The following is a 20,301-nucleotide window of genomic DNA, read 5'->3' on the forward strand; positions in this document are numbered from 1 at the left end:
AGAGAGAGAGAGAGAGAGAGAGAGAGACGAACGATGGGGTGGGCTGGTTGACGAACGACAGTTGGGCTGACGAGTGGACGAGAAGGCTGACGAGTGGACGAGAGAGAGCGGACGAGAAAGAAAGAAAGAAAGAAAGAAAGACGAGTGGACGAGAGAGAGAGAGAGAGAGAGAGAGAGAGGGAGGAGGCTGAGCGGAGGGGCTGAGCAGCAGGTGAGAGGGGGGCTGAGGCGGAGAGGCTGAGCAGGGGGCTGAGCAGGTGAGCGGGGGGCTGAGCGGGTGAGGGAGGGGCTGAGCGGGAGAGAGAGAGAGAGAGAGAGAGAGAGAGAGAGAGAGAGAGAGGCTAGAGAGGGGTAGGGGAAGGGAGGTAGGGAGAGAGCTAGGGCGGCGAGGCTAGACAGGGAAGGAGGGAGCTGTGAGCGGAGAGGGAGCTGCAGGCGGAGGGGGGAGCAGCAGGCGGGCGGCGGAGAGGAGGGGGAGGTGGAGCTGTAGCAGCGGGCAGAGGGGCTGCAGCAGCGGGCGGAGGGGCTGCCACAGGCAGCGAGCAGGAGCGACGAGCAGGGTGGAGCAGGAGCGGCGAGCAGGGCAGCTCCTCCGGTCTGTGAGCAGAGGAGGGGGAGGGGCTGCAGCAGAGGCGGAGGAGCTGCCACAGGCAGAGAGAGGTCGAGATCCCAGTAGTGACCATGAAAGCATGGTCACTACGAGTGATGGACTACGAGGATCAGCATTGCCTAGCTCTTTATGTCAGGGAGGCCACTATGCTTCAACGAGACTACCTCAGAGACCATCAGCACAGACCGGAGCGTGATAGAGCCCAGCCTGATAGAGCTCACGCACACGCTATACCAGAGGACAGAGACCAGGAGGAGCATGAGGAGGTCAGAGCTCACACAAGACACATGCCTCCACCCTGTGGATGTACATATGACATGGTTTGTAGACGCCGCACGATCTTGTTACATAGGGGACGTACTCGCCGCTTCATCTCCAGACGAGATCCAGGATGATGGCAGCTTTTCAGAGGAGACTTACTCATGGAGATCTCGCCCCACCAGCCACTCACCTCACCTTTGCTCAGATTTGTACTCTCATAGCAGGAGGCAGAGTTGATGGACAGGATTTCCAGTATTATTTTGGTTCTCAGACTCGTGACACCTGGACTTGTATCTTTGCATTGGCATATTGTACTCATCCCCCCATTTTGCACCCAGGGGCGGTTTTCTTGCATCTAGTTTACTTTGTATTTAGGCTTAGATTTGACATTATGTACTTTCACTTGCATTGTATTGCGTAGCACTTAGATGATATTCGACGATGCCTCTTCTTTGTGGCACGTTGATTTTGTGCTATCTTGTATGCAGAGTTCTTGATGTCCCATGGGCCCATTTTGGCCTTTAGTGGACAATAATACACTTTCTTTCTTTCTTTCTTTCTCTCTCTCTCCCCCTCCCCCCCCCCTTAAACATCATAATTGTGGGGATAGAGGAAAGTGAGGATGAGGAAGACGATGGAGTCCAACCACAAAGCAAATGTCACTGGGATTTAAAAGAACAAAGTTTGCTGCAGAAAATCAGAAAAATACTGCACACCCCAGGCTAGGAATGGATTATTAAAAATATATGAACAGAAAACTAGAAGTGGAAGTATCACGATGTCAAATGCCTTATACCAAATCTGACAGGAATACTGCAGAAAACAGCCCATAAATTCTTAGCAAAAAGCAAGGGGAGAAGCCCTGCAACCACTGGTACAACTAGGAATGCAGAACAACGAACAAAGCATGGAAAACAGCAAACACAGACGAGAAGGATGGTAAAGCTAGAGCTTACAAACAAGTGGTCAGAAACAAGAAAATGGATTTTCTCTAGAGAAAACGACTTGAGAGTTTCGAGGAGCAATAGAAACCCCATAAAGTTTTTGTAAAAATACATGGTAGCAATCAATAGGAGAGGAAAGCATCATGAGAAGACATGATAAGATTTATCGAAGACCTCTGCAAGAGGGACGGGGAAGAGAAGATCAATCATGACTTCTCTATCAGATCAACAAATAATGCCATAACAGAAAAAGGCATGGAAAAAAGGCTGAAAAGCTAGCCAATGAAAAGGCCCCAGTACACACCCTAGTTGTCCTATTGGGTCATCTCTTCACATTATTTCTCCTTCCCCCAAGGTTGGGTTCGGGATATGTTATACTCCTAGAGTGCTCTCATAGTGTACTAAATTGCACATCATCCTTGTAAGTCTATGAGATCTCACATATGACATGTTGGGGAGGCAGTACGAGGGATCAGATTGTTGATAGTCGTCTGGAATTTTCTGATTCCTTGAAGTGGCTTTATGCTTGGTTTCTTGCACCTCTTTACCTTTCGAGCTTGCTCTTTACTAACTAGTGGCTGAAATGCTGAAATGGAGTGGCGAAAAGACAAGATGCTTATTGAGATCATGAATAAGGATTTGGAGGATGGTTTTGCCCAAGAATGGCAACTAAGTAGGATTGTGTCAATCCACAAAGGAGGGGACATCAAGGCTCTGGAACTTAGAGAAGCTATATACAAAATTGATGAGAAGGTATTAGGTGAACCAGCACAGCCACCACTGGTAGATGGATCATGTTCCAAGGAAAAGATTATCATAAGCAGTGACATAGGGGTCAAGTATGGCTGCCCCCTCTTACCGACTCTCTTTTCCTCTTCATAGATGAGTCAAAGGCTGGATGAAAACAAATAGCGATACCACTTGAGGGGGAAGCACTATGCCAATCCATGGGGTACCTCAAGAAACTTGGGAAGATGGATGCAAATTGGATACACATAAAAGCCATGGAGGCTACAAAGATCACGGGCTGGTACAGATATGGGGAGGAATGGATTGAGATCTGGGGCATAAAGGCTGCTGAAATACTAGAAGACTCAAGTGAAATCCGAGAACTACTAATGCAAAAAATGCTACAGATAATAATGGCTAGACCTAGGAATAAGAATGCAATTTTACAAGTAGGAGACTAACCCGATGGATAGGTATGAAATGCTGAAATATCTTGGGGCAGATGTCTCAATGCTTAAAAGACATTTAATTTTCAAAATAAGAACCAGCTCACATGACCTAGAGGTGCAGAGGAAAGGATATGCAGAATCTGCCCTAAAATGGAGGTAGAAGATGAGCTACACGTGCTTTTGAAATGCCAAGCATATGCACACCTCAAGCAAAAGTATAATGGAAGCAGGGGTAGCCTGAAAAATCTATTGAACAGCCAGCCCAAAAGCCTGGAAGGATCACCACAAAAGTCCTCAGGCTAGCACACAAAAAAGCCCAGCAAATACTCACGACATAGAAAGTGTTGTAGAGATTTCTTTTTAGAGGGGATGTAATGGACCACTATTTAGTTTAATAGTGGCCACTAGTCCCATAGATCCTTAAGGGTCTCAAGAGGATCACTATGCTTTCAGATGCCGGGTATACTATGAGATCCGTGGACGACACCATTGTCTTGAGAGTTCTTGGCATATCCACATCAGCGGCTGGTTTCCATTTTCCTTCCTCAAGCCCAGAGACACAGAGATCAGCTCATACGAGCACAAAGGAGAGCACATGAGGGATTGGTCGAGCCCCCAACCAGAGCATGATACATGGATTTTTTCTTTGGCGACCTAAGCTAGGGATACCAAGGGATAAGACGCAGGAGAGAGACAAAGGAGACGACTCGCCAGATCCGACCCTACACTCACATGAGGGTCGCAGACATATCCTTTCTTATCAGCATGGGGGGACAGACTACTGGAGTGATGATAGCACTTGTCAGACAACAAGCCACATCACGGAGACTACAAAGGAGGAGAGATGCACCTAGACAAGTGGCCGAGTGACAGAAGCGTTCTATCAATGATTTGTTGGAATATGAAGCCAAAGTGCGTCAAAAATGAGTGTACTAGGTGTCTAGGGGGTGTTTTATAGTCTAGTGAGTCCTAGACATGCCACGCGTCATATTGGGAGATATCCCATAGACATTGTGACTTTCTAGAGTCTAGTGTCACACTATATAGTGTTGTACTTATCTTGAGCCAAAACACATCAGTCAACATCAAGCTTTATATCATGTGAGTATTTTGGTTATCATTGCCTAGCACTTGTTCTTTCCATTATGCTTTCCATATTTCCATTTCGTTCCTAGTTAGCTTGGCATTCTCCTACTGCCATGTCTCTTCATGATTTTCTTTCTCAGCGCCAACCCTTGCCAGATCTAGAGCCACTGTTAGATGAGCTCCTTGTCTCTCCTTAGTCGTCCACTCATGTTGGTCCCATGCACAGCATCCACAGGTCCAATCACTCACAGTCGGTTGACCAATTGTTTGATAAATGATGAGGGGATTCTCCTTGGTGTTCGCTCTCCCCTTGGGGGGCACCAAGCTTCTAACTGCCAAAGCTACAAACACTTGACTGTTTTCTGTACTCTCTAGTACTTCATTTTTGGGGCCTCCTTTGCAGGACAGCATCATGTACACATGGTTAAATGGATGTTGGGGTCTCCTCGCGTCCCTTATTGCAAGGGAGAATTGATACAGTCACAACTGGTCTCACATTCTTTCTGTCGATTCACGGACAAAATTCTCAGGCATTGGCATCCCGAATATCCTCCCAACCTCCTTGTGGATTGCATTTTCGTCAAAGATACGTAATTCAATTTCGTTTCATGCCTATCCACAAGCCCACAATTCCCTAGATGGTTCCCTCCTGCCACATGTCATCATTTTAGACCTTTAGCTTGGTACACCATTTACCCCTCTCTTGGGGCACAATTAAACCATTTGCCCCTTGACATTTTTACACATTTAGGTGCACCTAGGCTTGAGCACTCAGAACCACCTAGTCGATGCCAATACACCCTTACCTAGGACCTTGGCAGTTACTTCCCTTGACCATTTTATTTACGCACATAAAATATTACAAAAGTCGGTCATCTAAGAGAAAATGCCCACCGATCTTTCCGAGGTCATGCTATCTCGGCTAGAGCATAACATTCCTTTCCTCTTCAAGCATCAGCGTCCTCGATGATGAAATCTGAAAACACTCTCCGTAACTGGTATACGGATTCCTAGGTAGCTTCTGATAGAGGTAGACCATGCCATGCAACCAACACCGTGGGTATCTTCCGATTGCGCACTTGCATTGTTCCTCGGTGCAGGATTCTTGTTGGTTTGCGTCTTGCATTATCCTCTATCTCCTGAAACAAAACAACACCTTCGATTAGTGAGTCACCTGTATGCAAAAATTTCTTTAAACAAGAGACATGAAACACTGGGTGCACCTTACACCCCGGTGGTAATTCTAATTTATAGGCTACCTTGCCTATTCTTTTTAGAATTAACCATGGCCCACAATATCAAGGTGATAACTTAGCACACTCTCCTGCAGTCAAAGACTTAGAGTGCGAAGGAACTCTGAGAAAAACTCTTTCTCCTTCCTTAAATTCTCTATTGGATCGGTTTTCATCCGCATATGCCTTAGCTCTATCCATAGCTTGGCGGATGTTAGCTCTCGCAAGTGCTAGCATCTCCCGCATCTGAACCACAAAGTTCGCGGCACTAGGCACTTTCTGAGGTATTCCAACTATAGTTGGATTCGCTGGTCTATAACCATAGTTCAGCTCAAACGGACTGAACCCTGTAGAGGAATGTTTTCTATCATTGTAGGCAAACTCCAACAATGGCAACCACTTGTCCCATGTATGTTGCCTCAATGACACATATGCTCTAAGCATATCCTCTAAAATTTGGTTGATTCTTTCTGTCTGACCATCCGTTTCTGGATGATCCCCACTACTCATTCCCAACTTAGTCCTTAGTGTCTCAAATACCGCAGTCAAAAAATGACCGGTAAATTTGACATCTCTGTCTGACACTATGGATTTGGGTAATCCATGTAGACGAAATATATGTCTAATAAATAAATCCGCCACTTGCGTGGCACTAACAGATTCTCTAGTTGGAATGAAGTGAGCCATCTTGGTAAGACGATCAACCACCACAAGGATAGAATCATATCCACCTTGTGTCGTAGGCAGCCTTACAATAAAGTCCATGGAAATGCTCTCCCACTTACTTAGTGGTATCTCCAAGGGCTGTAAAAGTCCGGGTGGCTTCACCCGCTCTTAGCGGTATTACGATGAGGCCACCTAGTTGGCCATTTTTGGCATCTTAGCGGTATTACGATGAGGCCACCTAGTTGGCGCATCGTTGATGATGTATTTTCCTTTCGGATGATTTTGTGTCCCATAGGCCATGTATGGCCTTCCGTGGACCTTTAATAAAATTTCTTTCTTTCTTTCTTTCTGCCTTACTTACCTGACACGAAAAACAACGTGTCACATTTCATGAATATGCTTTTTCATCTTTGGCCAAAAGAAATCTCGCTTCACGAGATCATATGTCTTCTCGACTCCTGGATGTCCCGCACATGGGCTATCATGGCATTGTCGAATGACTCTCTGTCTGAGATCATTCTGATTAGGTACTACTACCTTGCCATTCCTTTTCAGCATACCATCCCTTATGGCATATCTTGCATAAGTTTGGCCTTTTCTGGATGCCAGGTCATCCTTTTCCCCGGGTTTCAATACATGAGCCTTAGGCCATAGGCTCTGGACGAAGCTCGCCCACCTTTTGAGTTTCTCTAATCTCGGCCATTAAAGCACTCTCTAACACCGTGAAACTCATGTTATGCATAATGCGTGACAACGCATCAGCAACTTTATTATCTTTTCCTCTTCGGTACCGAATCATCAAATTAAACTCCTGCATGAGTTTTGTCCACCTAGCTTGGCGGCCTCTCAAGTCAGGTTGTTTACTAAAATGTTTCAGAGTATCATGATCAACATCCACATAAAACTCTGATCCATACAAATAATGTCTCCATGTTTTCAAAGCATGGACAAGAACATACAACTCTAATTCATGAGTTGGCCAATTTGTTTGAGAGGGAGAAAGCTTCTTGCTTTCAAAGGCTACTGGCCTTCCCTCTTGGAGGAGAACTGCTCCTACCGCACTGCCACTTGCATCAGTTTCCAGGAACAACGGTTTCTGGGGATCAACTATTTTTAACACCGGTCCTGTGACCACAGCTTTTTTGCCAAAAAAATAGTGCTAATTATATTACTTCGAGAGCAAGATACAAAAGGTCAGCTTGTAGCTGACGGGCTGCGTTCACAAATCGGACACAGCCCAAAAAGGTACAAAATAAATCACTATCTCACGGAGGGATAAGGCGAGTGTGAATGAACAGCCAATGGGGTGGTGAGTAGCACCACCGAAGGCCCTGCGAAGTCTGCTCGAAGAAGAGGCCCTGTGTGTCCCAAGCCCGGAGGAAGCGTCTCCGCTTCTCCTGGCCGGCCCGGGAATCTCCCTGAATCTGGTCCCACTGGCCTCTGAGTGTATGAATAATCTCACTCCAGATATCCGTCATGATCTGGGCAGTTGATAAGGAGGTGCCACCGAGGATCTGCGTGCAACGCGAGGTCCAAATGTGCCATCCTGCGATGCTGCTAATAATCTCCCAGACTGGCTGCCTCTCCTGAACTCCTGTATCAGCCTCTGCTAGGTGCTGCGGGATACCCTCGAGCGGCCCCCACGTCCCCTGTGTGATAAAGCCTCGAATAAGTGATGAAAACCAGGTGCTGTGCTGCACCAACAGAATGCGCCCCAAGTGATCAGACCTAGCTCCGGTGCTGCGCGAGTAAGAATCCCGAAAGTCCACCTCCACACTTCCTGGGCGCGAGTGCAGCTCCACAGGCAGTGTTTAGGTGACTCCTCGTCCTCGTGGTAGATCTGACAGCATCCGTCCTGGCCTATCTTCCGCAACCAGCTCCCCACTGGAAGACATTTGTGGGCAAGAAGCCACAGGAAGTAGGAGATCTTCCGCGGCCGCCAGCACTCCCACAAGGCCTGCAAAAAGAACCTGGAAATACCCTGTGCATACCAGTTGGGCCGTTGGGTGGGGGGGCGGCTCTGCATCCTCCCAAGAACTCGCCTGCCCAGAGTCGTGCTGTAGGCAAAGAAGGAGGTCGGCCCCTGTCCTGTCACAATCTCTGGCCAACTCCACTCTCCTGGGTCCCAATCAAGCTCTGACAAGGCCCGCCCCTCCCAGAGCCAGAGTCGCCAAAGCTGCAACTGATCCTGCTCAATGCTAGGATCGGTACGCCAGACCTTTCCAAAAAGGCCTACAACTCGAACCCTCTGCCATGGGAGTAGAGGGTCGATGAGCGCATCCTCTCTCCTGAGTCGTCCATCCCCCATAACCGCGAAGAAGGAAGTAGAGGAGTCGTCCATACGTCCTGCGACCACCAGTGGGATGCCACGGGGGGTGAACTGTCCCAGCCAACGAACGTCACTAGGCATGAGGATCTGAGGCTCAGGTGGAACCAACCAATCAGCTGGGATCGCGCCGTCGATCTCTATGCGTCTCGCCTGGGCTCCCCGTGCACCTCCAGCTGCGTCTGTGAGATCAGCCGTCTCCAGATGTCTGTACGTGTCCCTCCAAACTCGAAGGGACCGGGCTGGCCCCCTCATCCAACCCTCCCACCTGACATGTGATCTCTCCCCCAACTGAAGACCCTCAACATCTCTGACCTGATCGTTCCAAATAAGCGGCTGGCGATCGATCTCCTCCTGGCAGCTAGGCGGGGACTGAATGAGACTAAGACGGAGTCGCCTCCAAACCATGAGGAGGCTACGAATGAGTGGGGAACGGGGCTGAGTGAGCGGGGCGGAAGTGAAGATCCACCTGAGGGACGGTAACCACTCTCCACCTCGGCGCGGGACACAAGAACCGACCCCCTGCTGAAGTAGCATCTTCCACGTCTGCCCCCTCGGGGTCAAACCATGGATGACTAGCTTGCCTAACAAGGCCTGACTCTGAAGCTCTGGATCGATGACCCCCAGGCCACCCTCAGCCTGCGGAAGAATGACTGTCTGCCAAGCAACCCTGGCTCTGGTATCTCTGAGGCCATCCTCACCGGACCAAAGGAAGTTCCGAACCAGCCTCCTGAGTTGTGCCACACTGGATCTCGAGAAACACCAACAGGACGCCACATACCAAGCCGTGGCTAGGAGGATCTGGTTGACTACCAGAGCACGACCTGCAAGGGAAAGCTTAGCAGTGCTCCAGAAAGCCAGCTTCCGTCGAATGGAATCTAGCACCGGGAGAAACTGCTGAGCTGGCGTGATGTCCAGGCCGACCTGAAAACCAAGATATCTAGCTGTCTATCCCCGTGGGATCCACCTGAAACCCAAAAACCTCCCCCACTGAGAACTTGCCCCGGGGTCTGTGAGAAAACCAACTGATTTGTTCCAGTTGATTTTCGCACCAGCAGCCAAGCAGAAGACCTCCAGGGCCATCCTCACCCTCTCCAGCATCATCTCATCGTCCTGGACAAACAGGGCTGTGTCATCCGCGTACTCCGAATCCAAGAGCTCCGTGTCCTCCCGGAGTGGAAGGCGAACACCCCTGATCCCTGTAGACCTTGCCCGAAGGTAGTAGGTCATAGCCTCGGCGAAGAAGAGAAACAGGTAAGGAGCAAGGGGGCAGCCCTGACGCACTGATCTCTCCAAGCTAAAGCGCTCACCCATCCTGCCTCCAATGATGACTCTGCTAGAGGCTGTCCTGTACAAAGCTGAAATACCCTGAATCCAACCTGCTGGGAAACCTAGCCGCTCCAGAGTCCCCTCCAAAAAGGACCAGTCCACTCGATCGTAGGCCTTCTCAAAGTTGAGAAGTAGGATGGCAAGGTGTGATCCGCTATGTTGAGCCCACTCCGCCGCCTCTGAAAAGGTGAAGACATTATCCAGGATACTGCGATCCTGGACAAAGCCTGTCTGAGTGTCATGGATGAGGTCTGGGAGTAGAGGCCGAACTCGGGCGCTGATCATCTTGGCGAGGATTTTGTAGGCAGTGGTAAGGAGAGTGATCGGGCGCCACTGACGAATCTCCTGTCTATCTCCTCCCTTCGGGATGAGGCAAATCATTCCCGAGGAAAGGCTCTCTGGCATATAACCGCTGCTGAAAATCCTCTGAAGAGCTGCTAGGAGGGGCTGATGGATCTGGTCCCAGAAGGAGGTGAAGAATGCCCGGGATAGCCCATCCTCTCCTGGGCATTTCTGTCCGTCGAGGGCCATCAAGGCCTCCAACATCTCATCTGTGGAGAACGGTGCCAACAACGTCGCCTGCATGCTAGGCTGTACCAGGGAAGGAGTGTGCCTCCACACCTCCTCACGGGCACGTCGAGTACGAGGGGCAAGCGGCTCCTGCTGGAAAAGGGTCCTGTAGAAGTCAGTGGCCAACCCCAAGACCTCTCCCGGATCCGTAACAATGTGTCCCTCCGCTGTCCTGAGACTCCGAAGCTGATCACCTGCTGCAGCTCTCTGACCATGCGACCTGAAGAACTCCCTGCACATCCGGTCACCCTTCCGGGCCCAGAAGGAGAGAGAGGCGTGATAGCAAAACTCTGAGCGACGCTGGAGTGTCTCCTCAAGAAGGGCTCGGGCTCGAAGGGCCGGAGCTCCTCCGAGCCCGGGGAAGCCTGCTGGCTGTCTCCATATAAAAGGTACTTAATCTGAGGTCAGATCAGTCAATGGTGATACTATTTCGGAATATCCTTTGACATGCCTTCGATAAAATTGGACAAATCCCAAGAATGACCACAAAGCGGTCAAACTCTGAGGGATTGGCCAAATCAGTATCGCAGCCACTTTCTTTGGATCCATTTCTACCCCCTCTGGAGTAATTATGAATCCTAAATATTCAAGTCTAACCATACACAGTATAGTTTTCTTCTTATTTACATAAAGACTGGCTTTCCTCAAAGTACTGAATACCATTCTTAAGTGTTCGCGATGCTCAATAATACTTTTACTGAATACCAGAATATCGTCAATAAAATGTACTACAAACTTTCCGATATACGGACGTAGTAAATCGTTCATAAGCATGACGAATGTAGCTGGAGCATTGGTAAGTCCAAAGGGCATTACCAAAAACTCATAATGACCAAACCTGCTTCTGAAAGCGGTTTTATGCACATCCTCGGCTCTAATACGGATCTGATGGTAGCCACACTTAAGATCTATCTTACTGAAAATTACGGCCCCATGTAATGCATCTAGCAAATCATCGATTTGAGCCATCGGATACCTGTGCTTAATAGTGATATTATTCAATGCTCTGTAATCTATACAGAGGCGAAAAGTATAATCTTTCTTCCTCTTTAATATCACTGGCGAAGCAAAAGGTGAAAAACTGGGTTGAATCTGCCCCAACTTGAGGTATTCTTCCAGTTGTCTTCACACCTCAGCTTCCTCTATAAAGCTTAATCTATAGGGAGGTCTATTTACAGGTTCTGCCCCCGGGATAAGCTCAATTTTATGTTGAACATTCCGCTCTGGAGGTAACCCATAAGGTAACTCATTCCTAAAACAATCAGAGAACTTCTCCGATATCTCTTTAGCCAACTCGGCCATTTTCCCATCTTGGATAGCCTTAGTGCTAGCCGATGCGTCATCAATCGACTCTACCGATGCTATACACAGACACATAAACTCTTTCGGAGTCTTCTGAATTTCCATGGCTGAAATCAATGGTCCTCGAGGTAAATCCTTTTCACCTCGCAAAACATATTCTACCCCGTTCATCTTGAACTGGTAAATATGCTTTTTCCAATCAATGGCTGGATTTTTCCAAAAATGCCAAGCCATGCCTAGGGCTATATCTGCGTCAGCAAGCCTGGTCAATTCAAATTTCAGCTTCTCAACATAGTCCTGTATTCGAAGTTCCAACTAGGTAACCCTTTGGTCCCATACTTCAGTTGAACTTCCGTCCGCCATCCTGACCGTATAAGCATAGTCAGACGGACTCGTTTTTAACTTGAGCCTCCTAATAAGCTTTGAGTTAATTACATTGTGCGTTGAAGCTGAGTCAAACAACACAATCACATCATGATTGGCTACTTGCCCTTTCATTTTAATCAACTCACGCTCATCGAAAATTGTATACCCCGTTGCTGCGGGCTTAGAAAGGATGTTATCAGGTGCACCGCTTACTAACTTAGTAACAGACACACTTAACAACACAGTTACTAACCTCTGAGAAGGTCCCGCCAATTGCATCTGCATATGTTCCGCATTGGGACTCTCCTGCATTTCTGCGTCGCATTCAGATATTATCATATTCGCCGTGCGACGGTCTTTGTTTAGTGGACAATCTTTCCACTGATGTCGCTGAAGGCAGCCGAAGCACAATCCTTCTTTTCTAGCTTTCTCTTTTTGCTCACGGGTCAACAAGGACTTTGACCAAGCCTGGGCTACCATTAGAGTTACTTTTCTTTTCACCCCAACGGTGGTACTTGTCTTTGCTTGTCCCTCAACCGGCTTCACCTGCTTGGTTTGGCCACTTGGCTGCGAGACACTTGTCTTTGAAGTCCATTTCCTCTGAAATCCCCCTTTTCTCGGGTACTCATGCTGAGTCCCTACCTGCACAAACCCACTGGGTCTGCCTCTGGCATCCTCGTAGTTCAGGGCTACTGCAATAGATTCATCTTATGTAGTCACATATTTAGCCCGAACTTCCATTTTAATCTTGTCGTTTAGTCCATAGATATAGTCTTTCAACTGAACCGACATAGGGAGAGGGTTTGTTATTTTCATAACACATTCCCTGAACTTGTCAGTGTACTCTGCCACTGACAAATTCCTCTGGCGAAGGTTTCTATAAGCATCCCAAGCTCGGGACTCTTCGTCAAGTGGAAGAAAGTGTTTCTTAAATTCAGCCTTAAACCCTTCCCAGGTGGTAGGGGCAACCTGATCTTTCTGTTGCTTTATCCACCACCTATCTGCTACCTCAATAAACAGGTGAGTGGTCTCGCAGATTTTCTTTAGATCAGATCTGATTTCACAAATGGCGAAGGCTTCTTCCCACTTGTGTAACCAAACCTCGATCACATCAGAACTGCGCTCGGTCATCCGCCCAGCATACTTCTCCGGTCTATAGTTGGCAATATTAGGTACCTTGACCTTCGCACGTTCTGATGAGTGTATACTGGGCTCTGGCTCTGCTAGAGCTTTGCCCTTTTCATTTCTAGATGGTCTAGCCGACAAGGCTTGCACCATCTCTCTAATTTCATTTTGACCAGCGTTCACTTGAAGCTGCTGGTTCATGATCTGTTGTAAAGCATCTTCTAGCACAGAAATCCTACCCACCAGAGTAGGTGTTGTGTGATGGGACATTTCTTGCGCAGATCGCGCTCTAGATTCACCAGGATTCACCTTGGAATCTTGTCCCTCTGCCTCCATTGTTTAAAAAGGGAAAATACGTTTTTTTTTTTTTTTTCACTTCAAATTTCCTTCTGTTGTACAGGAATAAATCGGCTGCAAACTCTGCTGTACAGGAACAAATCGACTACAAACTAGAAACTAAAATTTTATATAGAAGGAAAAAATGATGCTCCCTGGAAGCTCCACGAATCGCAGATGTTTGAACTTCCCTCTTCTGCCAAAGCCTTTACAAGTCTCGAAAATCCAAGCTATTCGCTTCTCCAGCCTGCTCTCTGTTTCGGAATCAGCCTTAGCCCACTGGTTATCTACGTGACCACATCCTACATCCCACGCATCTTCGGCGCTGCTCCTATTTTTCCCTCTCTTGATTTTTCGTCGACCGAACCAAAATGCGTGGCTTATCAATTGTCGCAGGAGCGTAAGGTTCCCTTTCTTGTCAGCGGCTCTACGCTGGGAGATCACTATCACCCAAGGCTTCCGTCAGTCGCACTGCCATGCACCTCTTTCATCTAGCAGTGCATGCTTTGGTTTGGGTCATGCGCCCTAGGCTTCACCAGCACCTCCACACCGCTATTAAGGAATTCGCCATCATTTGGTGTAAGGTTTGCAAGCAACGAATTATCCAGGAGGCAAGGGATGAAAGAGAATTGCCCGCCTGTGTTACACGCCCACGCTTATGGTTCAGGCCTTAGTTTTCCGCCATGCGGTTTCTTACAACCTTACGAAAAATGCATAATCCCACTGTTCGACGTCTTGCTTCCTTCACTAGGATCATCACAGCCTTGAAAGGATATGAGCCTAGGCTTTGATACCAAATGAAACATTCACAACTGGTCTCACATTCTTTTTGTCGATTCACGGATGAAATTCTCAGGCGTTGGCATCCTGAATATCCTCCCAACCTCCTTGTGGATTGCATGTCCGTCAAAGATATGTAATTCAATTTCATTTCATGCCTATCCACAAGCCCACAATTCCCTAGATGGTTCCTCTGTTGGGATATCTCAAGGTGTATGCCTCAGGCACACCTTATGTTTCTATGTGTGAGTGCTAGAGGCACAGTTAGGTGCCCACAAGCACAGTTAGTGGTGGAAAAGCCACATAGGATGATTGAGTGAATCTAGGAGCAGATTGAGGAGATGATTGTGGAGCTTTGAGGTCATCAGTGATGTCAGTGACCTTGTATGAGGTGCCTACTTAAGGACCTCTTTCTTCTTCATTCTATAAGCAAGTATTCTGATTTTGTGTCCACTCTACTCTTTCCTTTCAGTGTTCCAACATGGTATCAGAGCCATTTGATCCCCCTTGAGCCCATTTTTGCCACATCATCATCTTCTTCCTCTTCTTCTTCTTCACCATCTCTCCCTCTTCTTCCAAAAATTTGCTTGAGCTTGTTCTCCTCCAATTCTCACCCATTTCCCACGCCCTTCCAGCTGGAGATCCCTCTTGTTAGGGCGAATTTCGGGCTGCAAGCAATTGAAGAATAACCCGCTCTGCTGGTCGCCATTGCACGAACTTCGTCGAATCTTCTTCCTGCGTTTTCTCTGCGCCTGCTCCGTCTTTGTCTAATTCCTTTCAGGGCAAGCTTCTCCATACCTAGAGCTACCTTGTGCTGAAATCTGAGCAGCAATGGCTGCATATTGAAGGAGAAAACAGAGAAAAACCAGTCGACTTTGTTCAAGAAGGTGAAGGCGACCTGACGCATATTTTCGCCTCTTCTTCCTAGAGGATCTACTGTGGTATACCAGCTTTCTTTTGCCTCAGAAAGCCCCCTTTCTTTTGCTTTGAAGAGTGTGATATGAGCCCTCCAAGTTCAGCTCTCTAGTTTTGACAGTTTTGACATACTTTTGAAAATGATGCTACATAAAATGCTACTCTAGCATTTCTGGTCTTTTGAAGTTTTCAATAACTTCACTACAAGTGTTGCTTCAGTTTTGTTTTGACTTGCTAGACCTGGTTGTGATTGGAAAGTGTTTATTTCATCCACTTCTATGAAGCATGCAAAAAGTAGCATCATTGTTTGAAAACTAGTCACTACTATTTGCTACATGAAGTGCCTATACTTTGGAAGTATTTCAGTTCTTTTTGCCTTGTAAGAGAGATAGACACTGCCCAATATCTGGGTTAGACCCTCTCATGGCTACCTTATATAACCTTGAGAAGTTCAATGGAAAGGGCTTCCATACATGGCAAATGAAGGTAAAATTTGCATTGATGCGGGAGAACTTATGGGGACTTGTCAAACCTACTCCTACCGCTTCTTCTACGGCCTCAAATGCTGGAGAATCTTCAACTCCGACACGACCGGCAAGGGATCCAGCAAGAGAAGAAAAAGCATATGGTATAATTGCTTTAGCTTTGGGTGATGATTACATACATCATATATCTGACTTGGAGTCTCCTTCGGAAGCATGGCAGAAGCTAGACTTGATTTTTAGTGCAAGCTCTCACATATCTAAACTATCACTTAAAATCTCTTTCTTTGAATTAAAGATGGCAAGTGATACTACTTTAGCTGCTCATGTCAACTATATGCGGAGTCTTATGACTCAATTGGCTTCTATCAACTCTCCTATCACCCCTGATGATGCTATGGCAGTGTTACTTAAGAGTATGCCTGAAAGTTTTAATCACATTGTTAGCACTTTGAAGAATCTTCCCAATCCTAACCTTGAAGGCATTATCTCAGCTCTCCAAGAAGAAGAAAGACACATGGAGCTAAGGAAAGGCAATGACACTGCTTATGTTATGAAATTCCAGAAGGGCAAGTATTCTCCTTGCAATCACTGTGGAAAGACAAATCACCTTTCAAAGGACTGCTTCAAAGTTAATCCATGCAAGCACTGTGGCAAAAACAACCATAGTGAGAAGTTTTGCAGAGACAAAGCAAAGACAGAAAATGCAAATCTACTTACAGTGAATTTGCCTCCACAAGATGAGGCATCCCATGAAGATTATGCATTTTAAAATCATCTCTATGTATGCTCCAGATCTCTCTTTTTATGTCAAGGTACTCAGCCTGGATAGTCCTCCAAAATGAATGCAAATAAACTATTGTGTTTTGTGTGTTTTGTAAACACCTCTGGTCACCTTATGATGTAGGCCATGTGTATGTTTTGTTCCATGGTACCTCCTGCAGACATTGTGTGCATGTACATGCAGGGGAGATAACCATTGGAAGGTCTGTTTGTATCCCTTTTGTTTACCTTACACCCAAGGGAACCCTTGCTAGCATGAGAACCTAGCCATAGATTTATCCTTGACCACCATGAGATGGCATGAGAAACTATGAGACTAGATGTATCCTTGACATAGCCTGAGGCATTTCCTTGAGGGGGGGTTTGTTGGGATATCTCAAGTTGTATGCCTCAGGCACACCTTATGTTTCTATGTGTGAGTGCTAGAGGCACAGTTAGGTGCCCACAAGCACAGTTAGGTGGTGGAAAAGCCACATAGGATGATTGAGTGAATCTAGGAGCAGATTGAGGAGATGATTGTGGAGCTTTGAGGTCATCAGTGATGTCAGTGACCTTGTATGAGGTGCCTACTTAAGGACCTCTTTCTTCTTCATTCTATAAGCAAGTATTCTGATTTTGTGTCCACTCTACTCTTTCCTTTCAGTGTTCCAACATCCTCCTGCCACATGTCATCATTTTAGACCTTTAGCTTGGTACACCATTTACCCCTCTCTTGGGGCACAATTAATCCATTTGCCCCTTGGCATTTTTACACATTTAGGTGCACCTAGGCCTGAGCACTCAGAACCACCTAGTCGATGCCAATATACCCTCACCTAGGACCTTGGCAGTTACTTCCCTTGACCATTTTATTTACGCACATAAAATATTACAAAAGTCGGTCATCTAAGAGAAAATGCCCACCGATCTTTCCGAGGTCATGCTATCTCGGCTAGAGCATAACAAGAATAAAGGTGATAGTCAAAGGACTCGTTGGAAAAACAATGTTCTAATGAAGCTGAAGTTTAGCTAAGTAACTTTCCCCCGTTAAGATGATAGCCTTCTTAGTCAAATTTTGAATAAGTGAAAAACAGCTCAAATCTGGTTAACCAAAACAAATTTTGTTTTAATCCTGATTAACATACCGTATGAATATTGCCAGAGTAACTGCTGCTGCAGATCTTACTGGCAAGACAGACTCTGTCATGTAATTAAAGCAGAGAGGTACAAAGTGCTCAATTATTTGGTCACTGCTGAGATACTCCTGTCAACAGAATTAACATTGATGAGTTAAATCTGTTGTGGCACTAGCAATAACAATCCCGAGTCTTAGCACTAGTCAAGTTTTTGATTGAAAAACTTTAATTAAAATGGGATGAAATATTTATTAGTACAAATTCAGATATAGTTTCTTGTTGAAAAACCTTAATTAAAATGGGATGAAATATTAATACAAGTTCAGATATAGTTGGAAAGTAAAGAGTATATTTGAGCTTGCCCTTGCACGATGTTATGCACAACATTACAGGCAGTAGCAGCTTGCTGTAGAAATAATTCATACAATTAACTGAGAAAATGTCTCTAAAAGAGAAGTTTGCAGACGCCAAAGATTCAAGCAAACGACATCCTTTTCAGCTTGCAACAAGTGAGGAAGTATTGATGTATAAATACTCATTCTCTGCTGCTCATTGGTAACACAAAACTGCCCTGCATAAATCAATTATATAATCACCTTAAAATTGCAATAATTTCAAAGTTCTTTCTTTAGCCTTAGAAATATTTGAAAGGGGATTGCAAAGTGTGCATGTGCTATCCAGAAAGTTTTAAATAGAAGTGAGCTATAATTGGTATTTAAAGGCAATGGATGTTGGCTTTTAATGTCAGTAAGAGGATGTTTTATTTCCATATAAAGAATGTGAAACAGCTATGAATGGGATTCAAAGTCAATAGACATTGGCTTTCAATGTCAATACATGAATCGTTTTCCTTCCAAACAACATCACCCTACGACAACTCTGTCTATTGTCTCCACAGATCAAGCATTAGACTATTGCATTCTTGAATCGCATGCCACGAGGTCGCCAAAGGGGGTCTGTTCAGGGCGGTCCCACACCAGAGACAGTAGCAGTTCACGAGGGGATGACACTAGACAATTGCTCAGCCTATGCTGCCCTCACGTGTGAACAAAGTCCCAAGCTCAAGGTGGAAATCAACGGGGTGGAGCTGAAAGATGTCTTCTTGGATGGTGGGGTTAACATCATGCCAAAAGGTACGCTCCAACAACTAGGTTTAAAATTGACAACTAATGTTCATTTTCAAATGCGCATGGTGGATCAACGCAAGGTGAAGCCAATGGGGGCGGTCAAAGGTGTTCACATGAAAATTGGGGGAGTTACATTCATGTCCAATTTTATCGTGCTTGATATGATGGAAGGTGAGTAGACATATCCCCTACTTCTCCGTAGACCATGGTTGCGATCAGCAAGGGCCATTCAAAATTTGTCAAGTGATGAAGTTCGGCTGCCTTTGGGATCCACATCCTTGGAGATAGACATGGTGATTGGTAGGGCTGATCACAGACCTGTGGAACTTGGGGAAGAGGATTTTGAAGAAGCAGCACGGGCGGAGGAGGAGCGATGGGCACTTGGGGATTGGCGCATACGAAAATATGAGTTGGCCTATGTGGAGGACTCACCCTAACAAGATGAAACTTATGCAACAGCAGCACGAGATGATGGTGAGAGCCTGGCGTACTTGTTGGAACATGCTGGACCCGACGAGGAAGAAGTTGTCATCTTGGATTGGAAGGGGGCCCTGGGATCCTTAGCCGTCAATATGGTGGAGTTATGCCCAGAAGAGAATCCTGAATCCCATCTTAGTACTTCATGGATGGTGCAAGAGGTAAGCCAGGAAGCATCTGCACTTGGTTTGGATGATCTAATGTACGAACGGATGCCTTTTGGTCTTTGTAATAATCCCCACATGTATCAACAGATGATGACCACAAGTACCGGACAAGGAGATGGAGAGGTCAGCAGGGTGACTCAAAGCCAAGTCCAACTCAGCAATGGAGACACATGACTTGTACCAAGAAAAGTACCATGGGGTAACAACAGAGGATGAGGAATCTGATGAAGCTATTAATGCTATACAGAAAAATGATGAATTGGTTGAGCATAGTGATGGTGTTGAAGGAAACACTAATAGTGATAGTGATGAGGCTAATAATGCTATACAGGAAGATAATGAACTAGTTGAGCATCGTGATGGTGCTGAAGGAGACACTGATGGTGATAGTACTGCAGGAGACACTCGTGGACTTGTAGACCCATGGGATCCCTCCTATATTGAAGAAGAGGAGGACCACATACTGACGGATGTTACCCGAAGGCAGTTGGTGCCGAAGATGACTCTTGGAAGAATAGTTGACTCCATTGCGCATCCTATCCAACCTAGCAAGGACCAGGAGGTAGGACAACTGGGAGGAACCGTTCACTTTCGCACTGGAGTCTGGAACTTCAGACGTGACGGGCAAGCCCATAGCATGCATGGAGGAGAAGATGTTGCAAACCTTGCCCTACTTGACTTATACATGTCGGAAGCTGACCTTCTGGCGACACAAGAGGTTACCGAAACTATATATGAGGTGGATGGACTACCGTACAGAGGAATGCTCAAGCAAGCACAAAGAAGCAAAAAGAGAATGGCCCTAAGTGCTGCCTCCACATCTCAACCATTTCAAGAGGACACCTAGCCGTCCTTTCCGAGGTCTTAGATGGAAGAAATAGCAGGGGATTTTCCTTTAGATGATACTCTTGCGCACCAAGCACTGACAGAAAAGGAACCGGACAACTCCACCTCAACAAGTATACCCCAGGTTGACCAAGCCCGGGATTGGCGGTATCTCAACATTGGTACAGACGACCAACCAGGACATCTCAAGGTGGCTGTCAGTTGGGTCTGCGAGCATGAATATCTCCTTGTTGCATTGTTTGATTTCTTCCGAGAGTATGTCGATGTCTTTGCCTAGT

At 46.5% G+C, this 20,301-nt stretch overlaps 1 protein-coding gene across 1 annotated transcript in view; it reads right to left on the minus strand.

Moving 5' to 3' along the window:
• LOC147901561 (uncharacterized) overlaps positions 1–20,301 on the minus strand; it is a 257,427-nt gene that overhangs the window by 123,665 nt on the left and 113,461 nt on the right. Inside the window, exons 15-16 of the mRNA XM_087375079.1 lie at positions 17,832–17,977; positions 17,416–17,534 (exon numbers count right to left, since the gene is read on the minus strand). Coding sequence (XP_087231205.1) covers positions 17,416–17,534; positions 17,832–17,977 — 265 coding nt within the window. The remainder of the gene's footprint in view (positions 1–17,415; positions 17,535–17,831; positions 17,978–20,301) is intronic.

Source organism: Dipteris shenzhenensis, chromosome 5 (genome assembly GCF_047967505.1).
Source record: "Dipteris shenzhenensis isolate YYH24624 ecotype China chromosome 5, Dip_SZ_1.0, whole genome shotgun sequence".
Classification (NCBI taxonomy): domain Eukaryota; kingdom Viridiplantae; phylum Streptophyta; class Polypodiopsida; order Gleicheniales; family Dipteridaceae; genus Dipteris; species Dipteris shenzhenensis.